Source organism: Gigantopelta aegis, chromosome 9 (genome assembly GCF_016097555.1).
Source record: "Gigantopelta aegis isolate Gae_Host chromosome 9, Gae_host_genome, whole genome shotgun sequence".
In the NCBI taxonomy this organism is placed as follows: domain Eukaryota; kingdom Metazoa; phylum Mollusca; class Gastropoda; order Neomphalida; family Peltospiridae; genus Gigantopelta; species Gigantopelta aegis.
The window spans coordinates 74,039,549-74,061,415 of NC_054707.1; the positions used below are offsets into that span (position 1 = coordinate 74,039,549).

Here is a 21,867-nt window from a genome sequence, read left to right on the forward strand (position 1 = left end):
AAACATCTGTCATGCGCACAACTCATTTCCTAGTGACACGATAACACTTCGAATTATCAGATAAGGGTTATCAGGTCAATAGGAAGCATGGTTACATGATAAATTGTAACATCTCGTCTAATGCAGTCTCTAGGTTTTCATTCCAGCTACTTTCACAAGTAATGAGCAATAAACAAAATCAGCTGTTTTAGTTTTTATTAGAACTTCAGCTTCAATGTCTCATGTTTGCAGTACACAAAATACATAAGATTTATTGCTACTGATATTTGTGATGATTATATATCTGGATGTGAAGAAATATCATTTCGATTATTATGTTATATATACATGTATGTCTTTGGTATATTAAACAAATTCATCCGCCTGGCCGCTTTTTGTGACTAATTCATGCATGCTCAGTAAACATTCTGACAAGGGGCGGGACGTAGCCTAGTGGTAAAGCGTTCGCTTGATGCGCGGTCGGTCTAGGATCGATCTCCGTCGGTGAGCCTTTTGGGCTACTTCTCGTTCCAGCCAGTGCTCCACAACTGGTGTAACAAAGGCCGTAGTATGTACTATCCTGTCTGTGGGATGGTACATATGAAAGATCCCTTGCTGCTAATCGAAAAGAGTAGCCCATGAAGTGGCGACAGCGGGTTTCCTCTCTCAATATCTGTGTGGTCCTTAACCATATGTCTGACGCCATATAACCGTAAATAAAATGTGGTGAGTACGTCGTTAAATAAAACATTTCCTTCATTCTGACATCGGAATACAGTCATTCTCTCTCTCTCTCTCTCTCTCTCTCTCTCTCTCTCTCTCTCTCTCTCTCTCTTTCTCTGGGCGAGTTGTAGCCCAGTGGTACAGCGCTCACTCGATGCGCGGTCGGTGTGGGATCGATCCCCGTCGGTGGGCCCATTGGGCTATTTCTCGTTCCAGCTAGTGCACCACGACTGGTATATCAAAAGCCGTGGTATGTACTACCCTGTCTGTGGGATGGTGCATATAAAAGATATCTGTATGTTCCTTAACCATGTGTCTGACGCCATATAACCGTAAATACAATGTGTTGAGTGCGTGGTTAAATAAAACATTTCTTTCTTTTTTTCTCTCTCTATCTTTCTATCCATCTCCTTTTTTTGACACAAACTGACTATATATTTAGCAGCATCGGGGAAAAACCCCATAGCACCGGCCTTGATGGTGCAGTGATTACGCCACCAGACGAAAGGCTGGTAGGTATTGGGTTCGCATTTCAGTTCTGGCTCAATGGGGAGGTATAAAAAAGTAAAGTTTGTTTTATTTAACGACGCCACTAGAGCACATTGATTTTTTATCTTATCATCGGCAAACATATGGACGTCAAACATATAGTCATTCTGACAGTTTTTAGTTGAAACCCGCTGTCGCCACATAGGCTACTCTTTTACGACAGGCAGCAAGGGATCTGTTATTTGCGCTTCTCACAGGCAGGATAGCACACACCCATGACCTTTGTTGAACCAGTTATGGATCACTGGCCGGTGCAAGTGGCTTACGCCTACCCATTGAGCCTTGCGGAGCACTCACTCAGGGTTTGGAGTCGGTATCTGGATTAAAAATCCCATGCCTCGACTGGGATCCGAACCCAGTACCTACCAGTACTAGCCTGTAGACCGATGGCCTAACCACGACGCCACCGAGGCCGGTAAAGGAGAGGTATAAGACCACTACACCAACTTCTCTCTCACTAACCACTAACAACTAACCACTAATCCACTGTTCTGGACAGACAGTCCAGATAGCCGAGGTGTATACTCAGGATGGCGTGCTTGAACCTTAATTGGATAAGCGCACGAAAATAAACTGAATTGAAATGAAATGAATTCTTATCTGCTAGGAAGTTGAACGGCCTGAAATTGACCCAAATAAATCACAGCGTGTACATACAAGTAAATATACCGTTATGTCACTCGGTTCAGATAACTGGACATAGTACATTGTCATTCAGTGTCACATGAACCGAACTAGGTGGGAGCATGTGACGCGAAATGTGATCACATACACGAGTAGAGGGTGATAAGACAGTTCTGGAGTATACCTGCATGCCGAACGATTATTAATCAAACACAAGATGCTCGGGTATAAGTATATTCTGTGTGCCTGTATCTACGTGCTGGCCGTTCGACTGGCGTCAAGTGACAATTGTGTGAAGACTGGACCATGTTCGTGTAAATCGTCTAACGGTACCATCGACTTGTCGCCCCTCGCGAGCACTGGTAAACCTAAGTGAGTTGAATACTTGTAGCTTTCTTCGGTTTGGGGCGGACCGTATCCCCAGTGGCGTAGCGAGGGGAGGGTGACGGGTCAATGCTCCCAATCAAACCTTTTTTCAATCCCCGTCAGTGAGCCAACGTAGCCCAGTGATAAAGCACTCGCTTGATGCGCGGTCGTTCTGGGATCGTTTTGGTCAGTGGGCGCATTTGGCTATTTCTCGTCCCAGCCAGTGCACCACGACTGTTATATTAAAGGCTGTGGTATGTGCTATCTTGTCTTTGTGATGAAAAAAAAAAGAAACCCCTTGCTACTAATGGACAAATGTGGCGGGGTTCCTCTCTATGACTATATGTCAAATTAGCAAATGTCTGACATCCAGTAGCTGGTGATTAATAAATCAATGTGCTCTAGTGGTGTCGTTAAACAAAACAAACTTTAACCTTTAACTTTCTTCGGTTTATTATACGAATCTGGCTGTGAACTAAAGGTTATCCCTTTGATCATATTAAAAGTAAACATTTCAAGTTCTACCAAGAGAGGAATGTAGCTCTCTCGCCAGGGTCTCAGTTGAGAACCTGGCTTCCGAAGACAACACATCAAAAAAAAAAATTTTAATTTACTCCCATCCCACCCAACCCCGAATTTCACTTGCAGTCAATCTTCCCTTTCATACTTTCCAACACATAACAGCATCATTTTGTATCACAGTACAGAATCAGACCTCATTCAGTACCGAATTCGGTGTGGGCAGAGACACGATAATATGTAAGTGGAGTATATACATTATCTTTATTATATTAACTCTTTGTTATATTGATAATTATTATTACATTTTATATTTGAATATTTTCATCATTTTTCACACAATGTAAATGGTTTTCCCCTTTTAATGATATATGTATTATATTTTAAAGTTTGTAATTCTATGAACTGTATGTTTACGGCTAATAAAGCATAGTATAGTATGGTATGGTATGGTATGGTATGGTATGGTATAGTATAGTATAGTGTGGGCGCGGTAGTGTGACGTTTAATTAGAACTCTTCATAGCAATCAAAGAACGCCCACAAACCTCCCCTTGTTCAGCATTTGATGTTGTTATAATTAGCTGGCCATTGAGAGATAATTTCTATAGTCCGTCCCACAAGGAACGCCTTTTTTTCATACTATGAAATTTACTACACGTTATTTATTTCTGAGTCAGTTGTTTTCTAAACTGCACATAAAAATAGTTTTTTTTGTTTTTTTGTTTTTCTAAAACACTTTTACTTCTTTTTTTTACGTCAAACAAAACTGAAATTAATAGCAAAAAACCATTTGTATAGAATGATGGACGGACTATATAGTCCAGTAAGTATGTTATAATGTATTTGCTTTTGAACCTTTCGGTTCATAGGTAGACCCTTTACATTTCATACCGTACAAGTGGTGCATATAATATGGAGGATAGACAGTTAAACATAAGAACCTATATATAATGCATTTTAAAGATATTTTCAAATACGGTATTACACAAAACAAAACAAAACGTCTTTTATAAACCGAAAAGAATTGTACAAGCGTAAATATATATTGTTAACGCTAGTAATATTTCTTATTTATAGTCGTAAAATTATTTAATTGATACATTTGATACAAAACAAAGTGATACCGACGTGGAGATCTTGAGATCTAAAAACGTGAATAAAAACGCATTTTCTCATTAAAGGTATACTGTCACAGATTTAAGAACCTCATTTCTCTAAAAACTGATAATAAATAAAAATTACATTAATATTTGGAAACCAAATCTAGCTATCGCATCACCTTAATTGTACCACAATGGAGTGAAATCCATGTCAAGCCTGTTGACAATATTAATTTTTGAATTATAGACCACTGCCATAATTCAATTATTTTTACAAAATATCATTAATAAGTGGAGTATGGTTGCTACGTAGATGGTTGAATAATGTACATTTAGGGACAATTCAGATTTATATATGTTTAGGTAATACTTTGTTAGGCTATTTAATAGGTCTGTGGTCTGTGACAATATGCCTTTAATACGACCGCTTATTAAGCAATTTGTCCAGATGTTATTCAGAAAACAACTCTGGCATATTTGAGTTCTATCACACCTAAACCGTATGAATAGTAATTTTTAAAAAACGAACCAACAAAACAAACCTGTTTTGCTTTGTTACTGCTTCTGTTTTTTTGTATTCAACGACACCTCTAGAGCACACTGGTTTATTTATCATCGGATATTGGATGTTAAATATTTGGTTACTTTGATATGCAGTCTGAGATAGGAAACCCGCTACATTTTCTATTAGTAGCAAGCGATATTTTACACGCACCATCCCACAGACAGGATAGCACACACCACGACTTTTGATGTGCCAGTCGTGGTACACTGCCTGGAACGAGAAATAACTCAATGGGCTACGTCCCCCCCCCCCCCCCCCCCGCAACAAACACAATACTGGCATTTTATAGCTAAGTGTTTCTAGTCTACCTGGTAATTCTATTTTTTTTTAAACCGCAAGAAACGGTCATGGAGACGAGCTCGTCTGTTTTAAAGTGCATTTGCCCGTTTCATCGTTCCAAACTCTCGCTTCGCTCTATTCAAGGTTTCTGTCAGACGGTAAAACGGGTATGGAGTTATACCCAAATTGTTTTACATATATTTTAAGTTATCCTTTTGACAGAATTAATGACTTTTATCATTACTCTATAATTTCTTAACCCTTACCTAAACGTAATCAATTTTCTTTCTGAGGAGAGACCTCCCATATCGCCCCCCCCCCCCCCCCCCCCCCCCCGTTGACTGCAGGTGCATTCAGTTCCATAGCGTCATACCCCAAAATGTCTTTCTGGCAGAAACCCTGCTATTGTAACTTTATCCAGATTATTACAGGTACATGTATATAGATTAACCAAATTTACGGGTTTTCACGGGTTGAAACAAGGGTATGTGACTTTAATGGCTTATGTTTACTTATACTTTTATATGTTTGTATGATATTCATGAATTGAGATGTTAATATTTATTTTGTCTGTCAGTCTATGTTGTTTGTGTTTTCTATTCTCCAGGTACATGGATCTTCCCGATGCCAGCAACACGTGGTTTTATTCGTGGAATCCATGCACACCTTTCACAGAAGGAACTGGAAACTGTGACAAAGTAGCTGTAGGTTTTAATTTATTTCATTTCATTATCAGTATTGAGGGCAATATCGCGATCATCGTCATCATCAATATCGCGATCATCATCACCATCATCGCCATCATCAATATCACGGTGTTAATTTGATGATGATGATGATGATGATGATGATAATGATAATAATGAAAGATAATAACGCATTTTAAACATTCATTCATTACTCACCACAGGAAAGAAGGAAATGTTTTATTGATCGATGCACTCAGCACATTTTATTTACGGTTATATGGCGTCAGACATATGGTTAAGGACCACACAGATATAGAGAGGAAACTCGCTGTCGCCACTTCATGGGCTACTCTTTTCGATTAGCAGCAATGGATCTTTTATATGCACCATCCCAAAGACAGGATAGTATATATCACGGCCTTTGTTACAGCAGTTGTGGAGCTCTGGTTGGAACAAGAAATGAGCGTATTTTTAGTTCAGCCATATTGCGTGCAGCCATATTGCGTTGTGTCATTTGGAGGGAAATTCAAAGTATGTTTGGATCTTGACATGTAATACAAAAACACGTTGATCGAGGCTGGCAAAAGTATACTTTTAGTGCATTAATTCGGAGGGTTTTTTTCAATCAAATTGTTATCTATCAGTTTTATACATATATTCACAATCAAGATATGTTATTTTAACTATTGTTTACAAACATACCCCAAAACTTGTTTCAAAGAAAGAAATGTTTTATTTAACGACGCACTCAACACATTTTATTTACGGTTATATGGCGTCAGACATATGGTTAAGGACCACACAGATTTTGAGAGGAAACCCGCTGTCGTCACTACATGGGCTACTCTTTCCGAGTAGCAGCAAGGGATCTTTTATTTGCGCTTCCCACAGGCAGGATAGCACAAACCATGGCCTTTGTTGAACCAGTTATGGATCACTGATCGGTGCGAGTGGTTTACACCTACCCATTGAGCCTTTCGGAGCACTCACTCAGGGTTTGGAGTCGGTATCTGGATTAAAAATCCCATGCCTCGACTGGGATCCGAACCCAGTACCTACCAGCCTGTTGACCGATGGCCTAACCACGACGCCACCGATGCCGGTAAACTTGTTTCAAGACGTCATGTAACGTAATTAACATACGCAGACTTTTAAATTGTTTTTAAATATCGACTTTCGTTTGTTCATATACTTTTGTCTAACATCCAATAGCCGATTTTTTCTTTGTGCTGAGGTGTCGAAACATTCATTCGTTCATACGTTCGTTCGTTCGTCCGTTTGGCGTAATCGTAATCATTATTATCATCCTCAGTATGATGATGATCATCTTCATCATCAACGTCTTGCTCATCCTCCTCACCATCATCATCATCATCACCATCATCATCATTCGCATATCTAACTGAGGATAATTATTATTTTCATCAACAATACCAACAAGATCATCGTTATTGTCGATATCAGCCTAGGCCTACATAATCATCAAACTGTGATAACAGGTGAAGATTGCTGCTTATGTTATGCTCATATCATAGTTATCTTGCATATTACCACCATCGTCGTTGCCAAGGCGACATACTCTGGTATTATCTAGATGCTTAAAAGTTGTATGGTCCAAAAGGGTGTTAGTTTCGTCCAGTAATAACAGACAAGAAAAGAAGAGAAGAGAAGAGAACAAAACAAAACAAAACAAAACAAAACTTTATTTGAACTCGGATCACATGAAATAATACATCAGCAAACAACTGCTACTGCATATATAACAGCTCTACGTAGTCAATAAATACATAGATAAATAAATGGCTTAGCTTGGGGATTTAAATGTTTATAAAGGTAAAACACGGAACTTTCAGAAAATTAATGTACACTTATTATTTAGTAACTTACCATCCGCACAACAAAACGACTCACGATATTTAACAATGTTTGGTCTTGAAAACAAAATATTTAGGAATATACATACTTCTTGCTTTGGGGCAAAAAAAATTACATTGAAAGAGAGTGATATTTACATACGTATGTAATTAAAGGTGTAATATCTATATTTTACAATTAAATATGAATACGTATGCAACTGAAGGTGTAATATCTATATTTTACAATTAAATATGAATACGTATGCAATTAAAGGTGTAATCTCTATATTTTACAATTAAATATGAATACGTATGCAATTGAAGGTGTAATCTTTATATTTTATAGTTAAATATGAATACGTATGTAATTCAAGGTGTAATATTTATAGTTTACAATTAAATATGAATTCGTATGTAACTGAAGGTGTAATATCTATATTTTATAGTTAAATATGAATACGTATGTTATTAAAGGTGTAGCCTCTATATTTTATAATTAAATATGAATACGTATGTTATTAAAGGTATAATATCTTTCTATATATATTTATCTATATATCTATCTATAGATATTATATATATATATATATATATATATATATATATATATATATATATATATATATATATATATATACATACATATACATATGTATATTATATATTTAAAATAAGCATACTACTACTACTATTACTACTACTACTACTACTACTACTACTACTACTACTACTACTACTACTACTACTAGTAATACTAATATTAATATTAATACTATGACATAATCGATAATTTCAATAATAACAATATATGTATTATCAATATTTACTGTCACAAAGTATTTTAATATTTATTAGACGATGTTTAATTGATTGGCCCATCCAATTCATTACGTGCACAAAATTTCAATAATAATAAGAATCACTTACATAAGATTACTCTGCGCTTTGCGATTGGAGTCCTAAACATACAACAGAATAATATATAACATGCAGTTAAAAAAAAACCCAATATTAATAAACTATTTGGCGCCATTTCGCTAGTTTCGAGTCAAATGAATTAATTATTGTTTAACGACACCCAAACACAAAAATACACATCGGCTATTGAGTGTCAGTTTTGAGCCAAGTACGTTTGTTAGTGATAAAGGGCCGAATTTTACAAAGCCTGTTTATGTCTTACACACGTGTAAGTACACACATTTGCAATGCTTAAACACCTGTTTATGTCTTACACGCGTGTAAGTACACACATTTGCAGTGCTTAAACACCTGTTTATGTCTTACACGCGTGTAAGTACACACATTTGCAGTGCTTTAACACCTGTTTATGTCTTACACGCGTGTAAGTACACACATTTGCAGTGCTTAAACACCTGTTTATGTCTTACACGCGTGTAAGTACACACATTTGCAATGCTTAAACACCTGTTTTTGTCTTACACGCGTGTAAGTACACACATTTGCAATGCTTAAACACCTGTTTATGTCTTACACACGTGTAAGTACATACATTTACAATGCTTAAACATCTACGTTTAAGAAGAAAAAACACAGACTTTGTAAATTCGGCCCACTGCGTCATTGAAACTTAACTGGATATAAGCACGAAAATTAATTAAAATGAATGAATATGCATTGATAAGGTACAGCCTACGGTTTAAGATCGATCCCCATCGGTGGGCCAAATGGGTTATTTCTCGTTCTAGGCAGTGCACCACGGCTGGTATATCAAAGGCGTGGTGTGTGCTATTCTGTCTGTAGGATGATGCATATAACAGACCCCTTGCTACTAATGGCAAAATGTAGTGGGTTTCCTCTCTTTAGTACAGTATGATATCTTCCCTATTTGGGGCCAGCTGGATTCTAGTGCCAAAATGGGGTTTTTTTGGTGTAATTTGTTAATAAGGTTATGAATGCAAACCATTTTAGTACCATTTTGTTTTCTATCTGCATCTTTCGCCGCCATCTTGGATTTCAAAATGGCTGCCATTTTTAAACCTTTTTTTGGGGGGGGGGGGGGCGGGGAATACCTTAACTTACTGATAACAGAGCGGTTTTATTGTGAAAATTGCCTGTGTTAACGAAATTAATTATTTATGATAAGTGTATAATTGGTGGCCAATTTGAATAAATAAGGAACTTCATTTTAAAAGCATTGTTATTCATAATTCAGACCTGGCTCAGTCAATTTCAGTGATCTAAAAATACCATGTGTTTGACACAAGCTGCATAAATCCTCATAAATTAAAGGTACATTTCTGAAAAGAGAAAACCCCACATAGTGTGGTAACTGATTGAAACGTACAGTTCCCTGCTTAGAATATATATTTATGTTCATCTTGCGTTTTCTCGGTTGTCTGTAGATGCTCAAAACATTATCTTGATATAACCGTTTGTTGTGTGTTAGACATTTCGTGATACTAGTTTTTGTAAGTATCTTTAGAACTACATCCTAATCGTCTGGATGCGGCCCATACAAAAACATTTTGTCCCTTGGTTTGGAATTGCCTTATCTACACCTCACAACGTTAATAGAGTATTTTAGTCACATCAGCAAAACAATCACCAAAGACACACAGTGGAATCGTTGGTCATTTTTACGAGATATCTCCAACTGATCGTAGTGTTTTGCAAAACTGTGATAACAACTGATATTGATCTGTGTCACAGGGTAGTTAAGCGTCAGTCTTCAACAGTAAATACCTACTAGATTTTGAGAGTTGACGAACTTGATGTTTGTTTTGCTTGTCTTTGTGCTCAGCTAGTGGGTTTGATTCTATCATACGTCAGCACTGGAGCTGGTCTCTAGTCCTTGTAATCAATCTATCAAATTTTCACTGGCAAGTATTGCAACGTGATATTCCTGGTGTTCATTGTATACAGATTTCAAACAACGCCATATCATTCTGTCACAGACGTTGTTCCATCAGGGTTATGATGTCCAGGGACTCTTGGGGCATTCAAAACGTTTTATGGTGGACACCAATAGGCTATATCTACTAAATATTATGCATCACTGACCAATATGATGGCTGTTGTTATTCCATATTTTGAACTTGTGCATACGTTTTCATCTCTTATGTGAAACTTGCACATTTATTATTAGTTCATCGTTTTAGATGAAGTGAGGGACTTGACAGCTGTGGTGGTGGCAGTACTCATGACGGGTGCCACCGGTAGAGTAGGATATGCTCACCTTTCGTGAACACCTGATATCAACATTGTTATGACAGTGATTCATGAGTGCATATCATCACAGCTGTACTTATTCTAGTAAGCTCTGTCCAGTGTTAGTTTTGATTTGGTAAGCAAGCATGAGAGTGGTAGTCCTTTTTGTTGAGGTGCAAGAGGGATGGAATCTCCTGTAAAGGATCCCCCTAGATTGTATGTCCTATAGACGAGGTAATAGATAATGATTCATGGAATCATCCACTATTTTGCCAAATACTCATTCGACTCTGCATTGTGCAGAGATAGGTGTTGTGGTTTTGTTGTTCAGATTCACTACCAAATCACAGAACTAGCTTTATAGCCTGCTATGAACAGCTCTTTGACGTACTTTCACAAGAAAACCAGGATTCCATAGTCTTGAAGTGCCAATCACAGTGCTATATACTTCACAAGAAAGCCAGGATTCCGTAGTCCTGAAGTGTCAGTAAGAGTGCTACGTACTTCACAAGAAAACCAGGATTCCGTAGTCTTGAAGTGTTAGTAAGAGTGCTACGTACTTCACAAGAAAACCAGGATTCCGTAGTCCTGAAGTGTCAGTAAGAGTGCTACGTACTTCACAAGAAAACCAGGATTCCGTAGTCCTGAAGTGTCAGTAAGAGTGCTATATACTTCACAAGAAACAAGATTACACCACAGATATCCTTGTTGAAGCGTATTTATATTCAATCTCCACTGACAAGTTTAATACACCGGTTTTGGTGGTGTAGTGGTTAAGCCATCAAATTGAATGATGCTAGGTACTCCATTCACAGTCATTTGTTTATTTACTTATATTTTTACAATGTACCTCATGAATATGCCATTGTTTAGGACCCAATTTCACACAACATCTTAAGCATAGTTTTGCACGTAAATGTAAATATACGACTAAACCACCATTCTTATTACTATTATAATACAACAAATATAGTTAGAAATACATATATTTCATTTTCATTTGTCCTTAAAATGCTCCAGTTTCCTTAATGATGTAATTTCCACAGTGAAATAAATGTCAAACCCTTGTAAATGTATGCCCAATATAACTGCTAGTCGCAGACGTGAAATTACGATGTTTTGTGAAATTGCACCCAGTTCAGTTCAGGAGATAGCAGTGACCAGTATTAACAGTACGTACATCTTGTTGGGGCTTTTGTGATTTTTTGTACTGTGCAGGCAATTTTAAATATAATACAATATGTTTGATATGTTTTTCCTTCAGAAGGTTTGACCCCTTAAAGTTACAAGTTATTACATATATCATTCACGACCCTTTCCGCCCCAGACTATAGGCGTGTCCTTAAGCTGCATGGAATAAACTTCAATAAGCAATGAAAAATTATAGATAAAACTCCAAAAGAGTTACTTAAAGCACCAGTCATTCATTAGCATGCGAAATGCTTCACCCAGTCCTCCCGAAAATGGGGTAGTTTTCCGCATCATATATGGACCTCCCTTTGTAAAAACAAAGTGTTACATGTATGGAATTAGGTTACAAAAAACGTATGACAGACCTAATTGTAACGTGCCCTTATGCAGTTTATTGATAAAGTGAGTTAATTCGGCTAAACTTTGTCAAAAATGTAAGACTGATTTACATTAAACCCTTTAAATAAAAAAATATACCACCTGTCCTTAATGAATGTTGATGCACCTTTACATCAAAACTGATCAATAGAATTAGAAAAATAATAGTTCTGAGCACTCATAAAATAATTTAATATTAGAAAATAAAACAAAATGACGGCCAGTTTGAAATTCAAACTGGCGGCTTAAACTCTTGGCCAAAAAACCCCAACGTTACCTAACATTCATGACATCAGCACACTTTAATTGATAAAATTAATAAGGGCAATAAAATCAATTTCTGTACACACATCCTGATGGAATACATACCGTACTGTACTACTAAGACTATATGTCACAATCACCAAATATTTGACATCCAGTAGCCGATTATTAATAAATCAATGAGCTCTAGTGGAGTCGTTAAACAAAACAACCTTTAACCGATAAGGTACGGGAGAGTAATGCAATTGGGATTATGGTTGTGGCATTGCGACATCACTTCGCTTCATCACACCACTGTGGCATTATGTTACCGCATTATAGCCCATGGCACCACTGTGGCATTATGTTACAGTATTATAGTCCATGGCACCACTGTGACACTATGGTACTGTATTATAGTCCATGACACAACTGTGGCACTATGTTACTGTATTATAGTCCATAGCACCACTGTGGCATTATGTTACTGTATTATAGTCCATGGCACCACTGTGGCATTATGTTACAGTATTATAGTCCATGGCACCACTGTGACAATATGCTACTGTATTATAGTTCATGGCACCACTGTGGCATTATGTTACAGTATTATAGTCCATGACACCACTGTGGCACTATGTTACTGTATTATAGTCGATGATACAACTGTGGCACTATGTTACTGTATTATAGTCCATGACACAACTGTGGCACTATGTTACTGTATTATAGTCCATAGCACCACTGTGGCATTATGTTACTGTATTATAGTCCATGGCACCACTGTGGCATTATGTTACAGTATTATAGTCCATGGCACCACTGTGACAATATGCTACTGTATTATAGTTCATGGCACCACTGTGGCATTATGTTACAGTATTATAGTCCATGACACCACTGTGGCACTATGTTACTGTATTATAGTCGATGATACAACTGTGGCACTATGTTACTGTATTATAGTCCATGGCACCACTGTGGCACTATGTTACTGTATTATAGTCCATGACACCACTGTGGCACTATGTTACTGTATTATAGTCGATGATACCACTGTGGCACTATGTTACTGTATTATAGTCCATAGCACCACTGTGGCACTATGTTACTGTATTATAGTCCATGACACCACTGTGGCATTATGTTACTGTAATAGTCCATGACACCACTGTGGCATTATGTTACTGTATTATAGTCCATGGCACCACTGTGGCATTATGCTACTGTATTATAGTCCATGGCACCACTGTGACACTATGTTACTGTATTATAGTCCATGGCACCACTGTGACACTATGTTACTGTATTATAGTCCATGGCACCACTGTGGCACTATGTTACGGTATTATAGTCCATGGCACCACTGTGGCACTATGTTACAGTATTATAGTCCATGGCACCACTGTGGCACTATGGTACAGTATTATAGTCCATGGCACCACTGTGGCACTATGCTACAGTATTATAGTCCATGGCACCAGTGTGGCACTATGTTATTGTAATATAGTCCATGGCACCACTGTGGCACTATGTTACTGTATTATAGTCCATGGCACCACTGTGGCACTATGTTACTGTATTATAGTCCATGGCACCACTGTGACACTATGTTATATGTTAGAGTATTATTGCCCCATGAAGCGATGGGGTCACTGAAGACCACATACATGTATGATGTACAATTCAACGGTTTCCCCCATTTGACTCTTTTATTGTACCTTCATTTTGTTCCCGATTAGGTGTGTCAGTCTGATACGGCTTCTTCGTTTTGGAGTCTAGGAACTCAGGACTCTGCCAGTTTCTTCATGGACGTCACTAAAGGTCTTCAGTTGCAATACATGGCCGAACAGGGAGACACGACACGGTATGGTAGATATCATCATTGGCGCGCGCGTGTGTGTGTATGTATGTGTGTGTGTGTGTGTGTGTGTGTGTGTGTGTGCGTGTGTGTGTCTGTGTGTGTGTGTGTCCGTGTGTGTGTGTGTATCAGTGTGTATGTTGTGTGGTGTGTGTGTGTATGTATGTGTGCGTGTGCGTGTCAGTGTGTGTGTGTGTGTGTGTGTGTGTATTTGTGAGTATAGTCTGTGTGTGTGCGCGTTTGTGTTGTGTGTGTGTGCGTGTGCGTGTCAGTGTGTTTGTGAGTATAGTCTCTATCTGTGTGTGTGTGTGTGTGTGTGTATGTGTGTATCAGTGTGTGTGTAGTGTGTGGGATATGTGTGTGCGTGTGTGTGTGTGTGTGTGTGTATGTTCGTGAGTATAGTGTGTGTGCGTGTCGGTGTGTGTGTATGTTTGTGAGTATAGTCTCTCTCTCTCTCTCTCTATCTCTCTCTCTCTCTCTCTCTCTCTCTCTCTCTCTGTGTGTGTGTGTGTGTGTGTGTGTGTGTGTGTGTTGGGGGAAGGTTGAGGATGGGGTGGTAGTGGTGTAAGCCTATTTGGATGGGGGAACAAATTTATTTTATTATTATTGTCACACTTTGTAATAGTTTATTTTTGGTGGGAAATTTTGTTTCTTTGTTTTTTGTTTAGTTTTTTTGCTTATTTGCTTTTCCTTCAGCTTTACTATACAATGTGCCGCCCAATTTTAATTATGACCTCTCAAACTACTCCTTTCGATGTTGAAATTTAGAGAAGACCAAATAAAGTGCAAACTCAAGATTTAAAGTTACCTTATGAGAGAGACTATTAAAGCCGTCTTGTTGTTTGTTTGTTTGTTTGATGTTTGGTTTGTTGGGGGGTTTGGGTTTGTTTGTTGTTGTTGTTTTGTTTGTTTTGTTGTTGTTGTTGTTTTTTGTTTTTCTGTTGTCGTTTTGTTGGGTTTTTGTTTGTTTTTTGTGTGGGTTTTTTGTGTGGGTTTTTGTTTTGTTGTTGTTGGGTTTTTTTCTGGGGGGGGGGGGGGGGGGTTGTTTATAGATTTTAAGATTTTGTAAGTACCGGGTCTGGTTATATTCAATCTAATCAAAATTAGCTCCACTGGTTAATTACTATTACCTGTGGATCTAACTGCATCCCGTTGGAGCTCATGTCCAGTTGACCTTTCATTCGACTAATCAAAACCTTACTTGAAAATCATGCCAGTTATTTGAAAAGAATTTGAAAACATTCGGGATTATGCCAAGGATTTACAAAATGATTCGGGTAAATTACGAAGTATGCCGGAAACTAATTTCAATATAAAATTTTATATAATATTCGTTTCAAGACGAAAAAACAAAAACCGTGATGGTATAGCCATAAAATCTGTTTATACCAGTATACAATCCAGAGTTTATTCCTGCACTTTTCACTCTGTTTTTTAATGTTGAAATAGACCAACAAGTTCGCCTATTGCATAAATAGTCTCGCCCGATATTTTTAGAATTTGTATGCTCTCGAATAACGCTATAAAAGGCGAAGTGTAATTGGTCGATATTTAAATTGTTGTTTATAGATGAAATGTCACCTGGACATGGCAGTCCATGCAATGCTGTTAGATCTACTGGTAGACCAGTAGAGCTAATTTTAATCAGATTGGGTTATGTTTCTTTTAAAAGGAGGACTATCAAAGCTGCATAATGACCAGACACATTTATTCAGTTCTCGTACGAACTGTGAAGATTATACACTGAATTATGTGCGCACAAAAATTACATTTACTAATATTTTATTAATTTATATTATTGCAAATTCCAATAAGGCTCACAGACAGGTTAACACGTGGCAGTGGAAAAGCGTCCGCTTGATGCGCAGTCGGTTTGGGATCGATTCCCGGCGGTGGGCTAGTTCTCGTTCCAGCCAGTACACAAAGACTGGTATATCAACGGTCGTGGTATGTGTTATCCTGTCTGTGGGATGGTGCATATAAGAGATCCCTTGCTACTAATGGGAAAATGTAGCGGGTTTTCTTTCTAAGACTATATGTCGCAATTACCGAATGTTGGACATCCAGTAGCTGATGATCAATAAATCAATGTGATCTTGTGATGTCGTTAAACAAAAACTGTAACTTTAACACATGACGTCACAGTGTGAATGTGAAGCGTCTCATGACAACAGACACATTACAATATGTAACAAGAGTACAATACAAATGCATGCACATGTATATAGTTAACATACATTACAAGAACAGGCACCAACAACAGATACGCAATCTAAATGGCTAAAACGAGATATTAAAATAAACATAGCTAGGTCTTTCAGTAATGGTATATTACACAATGACAGCATACCTTTCATTTTGAAAATGCTAGGATTAATTCTATAATACTGTTTTTTATATTTTCTTCTAACGTTTAACAGAATAAATAATAGTATTCATCTCCAGTATCAGTATTACAAAGTTTGCATATTCTGTTTTCTCTAGGAACGTTAAACCATCTGCCACTTTCGACCGGTAATCTTAAATTTGCCGTACGCAGTTTAGTTACCCAGCATCTATGTTGGTACGTGGGGCGGGACGTAGCCCAGTGGTAAAGCGCTCGTTTGATGCGTGGTCGGTTTAGGACTGATCCCCGTCGGAGACCCGATTGGGCTATTTCTCGTTCCAACCAGTGCTCCACAACTGGTGTAACATAGGCCGTGGTGTGCACTATCCTGTCTGTTTGATGGTACATATAAAAGATCCCTTGCTGCTAATCGAAAAGAGTAACCCAAGAAGTGGCGACAGCGGGTTTCCCCCCCCCCCCCCTCTCTCTCTCTCTCTCTCTCTCTCTCTCTCTCTCTCTCTCTCTCTATATATATATATATATATATATATATATATATATATATATATATATATATATATATATATATATCTGTGTGGTCCTTAACCATATGTGTGACGCCATATAACCGTAAATAAAATGTGTTGAGTGCGTCATTAAATAAAACATTTCCTTCCTTCCTATTTTGGTACGATAATCTCGACAAAGTAAAATTATATTTTAAATGTATAATGTAATATCAAGAAAACACTGTTGTATCAATTGGTCGTAGAGGTTTTGTTTTAATTCTTGTTTATAGGATTTGAAATCATTATTTTGTTTTAATTCTTGTTTATAGGATTTGAAATCATTATTTGTTTTAATTCTTGTTTATACGATTTGAAATCATTATTTTGTTTGGTATAGATGTACCCCATTTCCGTGTTATCGAAAATACGTTTTTATGAATTTCAACCACTTACTAGTAAATCGATTTCCTTCACCACTGTTTAAAGAAAACATTAATTTATGTAATATACTTCAAAGTTTGTTTTCATCATTACTCCAAAATGACAGCATTCGTAATTTTACTTGTATTACTAAAGGGAACCTCCTTAATTCTCGATATTGTCAAAGAACAGGCTGCTATTTTAAAGGATATGCTATGAATAATGTACTTTATATTTTTCACCAAGAATTACAGAGGAAACTGATATTCTTGAATTAATTATGGAAAGATTATAATTATATTGGATCCAATAATCTGTAGTTGTTTATCAATAATAGGTATAAAAATAGCCAAATATGACACTTGCAACTTTGAGATTGCAACTTCAACAAACACACACACACACACACAAACACACGCAACCACGCGATACCACGTATTTCTGAAGCGATTACATACCAATATGTACAATCAATAAAATTCGATTTTATTTTTTTTAAATAAATATTCATTGGATTTAAAGGGACATAACCTAGTTTTTAAACACTTTTACTGAGATTTTATTGTTTAGATTATCCATTTCCGTACATTCGAAGTGTTTTTGGTCATGCTGGTGTTTTTAATATCATAAAATGCATTTCTCATATTTTTAAAAATGCACGTGCTTCTGAGAAGTAACAGTTATGGAGTCGAGTTTTAGTCTATTTTTCTAGGGTATTTCACCATTTCAAAGTTACAGACTCATGTTTCACTCAATTGTAACTTTATCCAAACGTGTTACTTGTTGTAAATTAATTAAACTTAGTGTGCATTTTCATGTGATGAAACTAGGGTATGTCCCTTTAACCAATGTTAATTTACATATTTCAGCACTACATTTGTCACCCTGATCTGTGACACCTCGCAAGAGGGCAGCGTCACATTCGATGGAGAGGTTCCCGTCGGGTCGGCTCTGTTCGTAAGTGAACCGTGAACCTTTCCAATATTACAGAGCTCTTTTAATTATACATGTAGGGGACAGGACGTAACCCAGTCCTATTTGTCGACCCACCCAGTGCACAACAACTAGTATATATCATATGCTTCCATCGTGTTTGCCCGAATTTGAAGATTTGATCCAGCATTTCCCCGTACGCTTATGTTGAAACACCACTACAGATTTAATCAACTCTTATTTCCCCGCTATCAATGGATATCGTCACGTGAATGTATACAACTACACCTGTTATCCTCATATATTTATCAGTGGCATCACTAAATGTTGGTTCATTCAAGTGTCTCACCACCCGTAATGGTCCGCGAATTAAAGCACATGGATTGTAGTGGCGTAGGCACGATTTTGTAGGGGGGGGGGGGGGGGGGGGGGGGGGGGACCTGTGTAGTGGGATATGACACAGGAACTTTTTAAATGTTATTAATAAACAAAAAGGTAAACATTTCCCACTACGCCACTGATGGATTGTAAAGAAGATTCAAACTAATACACGTTGTTATTAGCTTAATACAATCACGTAGTATGTTTTCGATTTAATGTTGGGTTTTTTTTTTATCTTCAGTACTTCACTTTGAGAAGTAAATATGCTTGTGCAGGAGGCTCGGGGCCGGATATAACAGTGACTGTGAGCATCTCTGCCGGAAGTATCATGTGCATCATGTAAGTAAACATTGCACGTATTTCGCCATATTAAATCCATAAACTACCAGTTTTACGACAGACAGTCACTATAAAATGAAGGTATTTAGGTGATTTAAAGAAATAGTATTACTTCTAATCACATCCCGATCATAAAAGAAGCTCACCCACTTTCCTTTGTTTTGTATTTTAAATTCGAGCTAATACGTATTTTATACTATTCTTATATGGTCTTGTTATAGGACCCAGGGCAATTGTAACGGTGATCTGGACCCCCCCCCCCCCACACACACACACACTTTACCACCACCCGGTTCCTACAGACATGTCATATATCTGGATGACGCGACATGATGTATTAGTATTAATTAATAAACAACTCTTTATAGCATAGCTTTATCTATGTTGATAATGGTACCGTTATATACATTTGTAGAACTTTATGCGTATCCGTCAATCCATATTGGATAATTTTACTTTGAATTAAGAATAGCTAGCACATAGCACTGGAAACTTTGAATTATGTTGGTTGGTTGGCTGGTTGGTTGTCTGGTTGGTTGGTTGGTTGGTTTAATCATTCACTCACTCATTCATGATTGTTTTTTTAAATTCATCCATTCCTTCTGTCAATTATTCAGTCAGCTATACAGTTCGTTCGTTTGTTCGTTTTCTGTTTTATTAATAAAAGTATATTTCAAATTGTTTTCAGATTTTTCGTACTGTTGTTTGTGTACTTCAGTAGTGGAGTTTCTTACCAAACATTTGTCCGCAAAGCGTCCGGTCGAGAGATGATTCCAAACTCTGGCCTCTGGTGTTCTCTGCCGGGTCTTATTCGGGTAAGCTCCGGATAATCACTTCTTTGCATAATTAATTCAAGAATATCAAAATTGTTATGTATTGTCATACGGCGTAAACGGTGGTTTCCTCAAGAGTCCGTATGTCTGTCTGCCTGTCCCACATGTCGTTTTCCGGACCTTGTTTTCGGCAATGCCTCAAGATATTAACCTGAAATGTGGTGTATAGCTTTACCAAGTAGCCTACTGTCACAGTTTAATGTTCGTGCCGATTTACCCATTTATAACAGAGTTATGGCCCTTGAAATTAAGAGATATGAAAATGCATTGTGTCGGATAAAATACATGTATTATTTGTTTTGTTTCTTTGGTTGTTGTTGGTTTTGTTTGGGTTTTTTGTTTGTTTTTTTGTTTTGTGTTTTTTTTTTACAATATCATAATGTCGGCTAGAAGAAGCGTTAACCCAATTAAAGTTGCCATATCGCCTCCCGATCTTATAGCATCGCGTTCTAATGCAAAATACAAACACAACTGCTGTTTTAATGAACTCATGTGTTTTAATGAACTCATGTTATTAACGTATATTGTCAACAACGGATCTTCTGCGATTTTTTTTTTTTTTTTTTTTTTTGGGGGGGGGGGGGGTTTGGTAACAAAGATCAGTAGAGACAGTGTCCCTTCTTTTTGTAGGTTATGGCGAGTTAATCGATTTGATGTACAACTTAATTTTGCGACAGTATCTAAAGAATATTTTCTACGGCGATTTACGGGAAGAAAATGTTCACGATCAGCTAAATAATAATTCTGGTTTGGAGGAACGATATCTGAAGTCAGGGTTTTCAAGCTAGAGTTTTCACTGATTTTCACCGGTAGACTAGCAGCTATTCATTCCATAGTGCGTGTGAACACTAGAGTAGTACTGGCCCCAATTTTGAAGATTATGCCCTTTCCCGTTGAAATGTGAATATATTTCTGACCCCACTCTCACACCCCAATAGTTGCCCTCTTTCAACACTTATATATGCTGTTGCAATTAAATGAATAGTAGGTCATTAGCATCATAGCGTTTTAAAACATTTCGTTCAAACAGAAAATTAGTCGTATAATATACGAATAATATATTAACAGTATAATGATTTATTACTATTATTGTTTTGCAGGATGGCGTTTTATTTGTGATACGATGTGGCAAGACTGGCACCTATGATAAGATATAAAAGTGATAAAACAAAAACACATTCAACATTGAAAGCAGAATCATCAAATAGAACATGTTACAGTAAATTCGTGAAGGGGGTCGGTACCCCCATGAGCACGGATATTGATTTGATTGGTGGAACTGGGGGACGTAAGCCCTTCTTGGTCCATGAGCCAGGACCCAAAATTTGGCCATTTGGTACCACCTGGGGGGACGAAGGAAGGAAAGAAATATTTTAGTTAACGACGCACTAAACACATTTTATTTACGGTTATATGGCGTCAGACATGGTTAAGGACCACGCAGATATAGAGAGAGGAAACCCATTGTCGCCACTTCATGGGGTACTCTTTTCGATTAGCAGCAAGAGTTCTTTTATATGCATCATCCCACAAACAGGATAGTACATACCACGGCCTTTATCGATCCTAATCCGACCGCGCATCAAGTGGGTGCTTTACCACTGGGCTACGTCCCGCCCTTGAGGGGACGAATGCGCATAGTGATTTTTGTCAAGGCCTAGATCCACACAGATGGAAAAAGTATGATAGCATTGCAGGACCTACAGCTCTCTCTGTGTGTGTAACTGCCTTAGGGATGTAGGCCTTGACACATATCACTATGAGCATTCGTCCCCCACCCCACCCCATCCCCAGATGGTACCGACCGACCTCTCTGGCTCATGGACTTTCAAATGAATGTTGTATTCACTGACACTCTTAGATGCACTGTGGGCCATTTTCAATAATAAAAAAATGTTATTGTTCTAGACTTGGAGACGATTACAATTAGTATGCATACCATTTACCCCCTAAACTGTCTTATTTCATATGCCTTCCTTTGTACATGTATGTATAAAAGAAAAAGAAACAGTTTAAAAGTGTTTAGCATTTGTG

The 21,867-nt window shown here is 37.5% G+C and overlaps 1 protein-coding gene across 1 annotated transcript; it reads left to right on the plus strand.

Annotated features, from left to right (window-relative positions):
* The first annotated feature begins 2,092 nt into the window (after nt 1-2,092).
* On the plus strand, nt 2,093-21,290 carry LOC121381753. The gene is made up of 7 exons (XM_041511101.1): nt 2,093-2,247; nt 5,314-5,410; nt 13,974-14,098; nt 18,217-18,304; nt 18,903-19,000; nt 19,689-19,815; nt 20,934-21,290. The coding sequence occupies exons 1-7, from the start codon at nt 2,093-2,095 to the stop codon at nt 20,988-20,990; spliced, it is 747 nt and encodes a 248-aa protein (XP_041367035.1). The 3' UTR covers nt 20,991-21,290.
* Nucleotides 21,291-21,867: the final 577 nt, after the last annotated feature.

What these genes read in the sequence shown, in the direction of transcription:
- LOC121381753 (XM_041511101.1), top strand. Translation starts at nt 2,093, where the DNA reads ATGCTCGGGTATAAGTATATTCTGTGTGCCTGTATCTACGTGCTGGCC. An exon ending in GCGAGCACTGGTAAACCTAA is followed by an intron (nt 2,248 to 5,313) that starts GTGAGTTGAATA and finishes TCTATTCTCCAG; the next exon opens with GTACATGGATCTTCCCGATG. An exon ending in GAACAGGGAGACACGACACG is followed by an intron (nt 14,099 to 18,216) that starts GTATGGTAGATA and finishes TACATATTTCAG; the next exon opens with CACTACATTTGTCACCCTGA.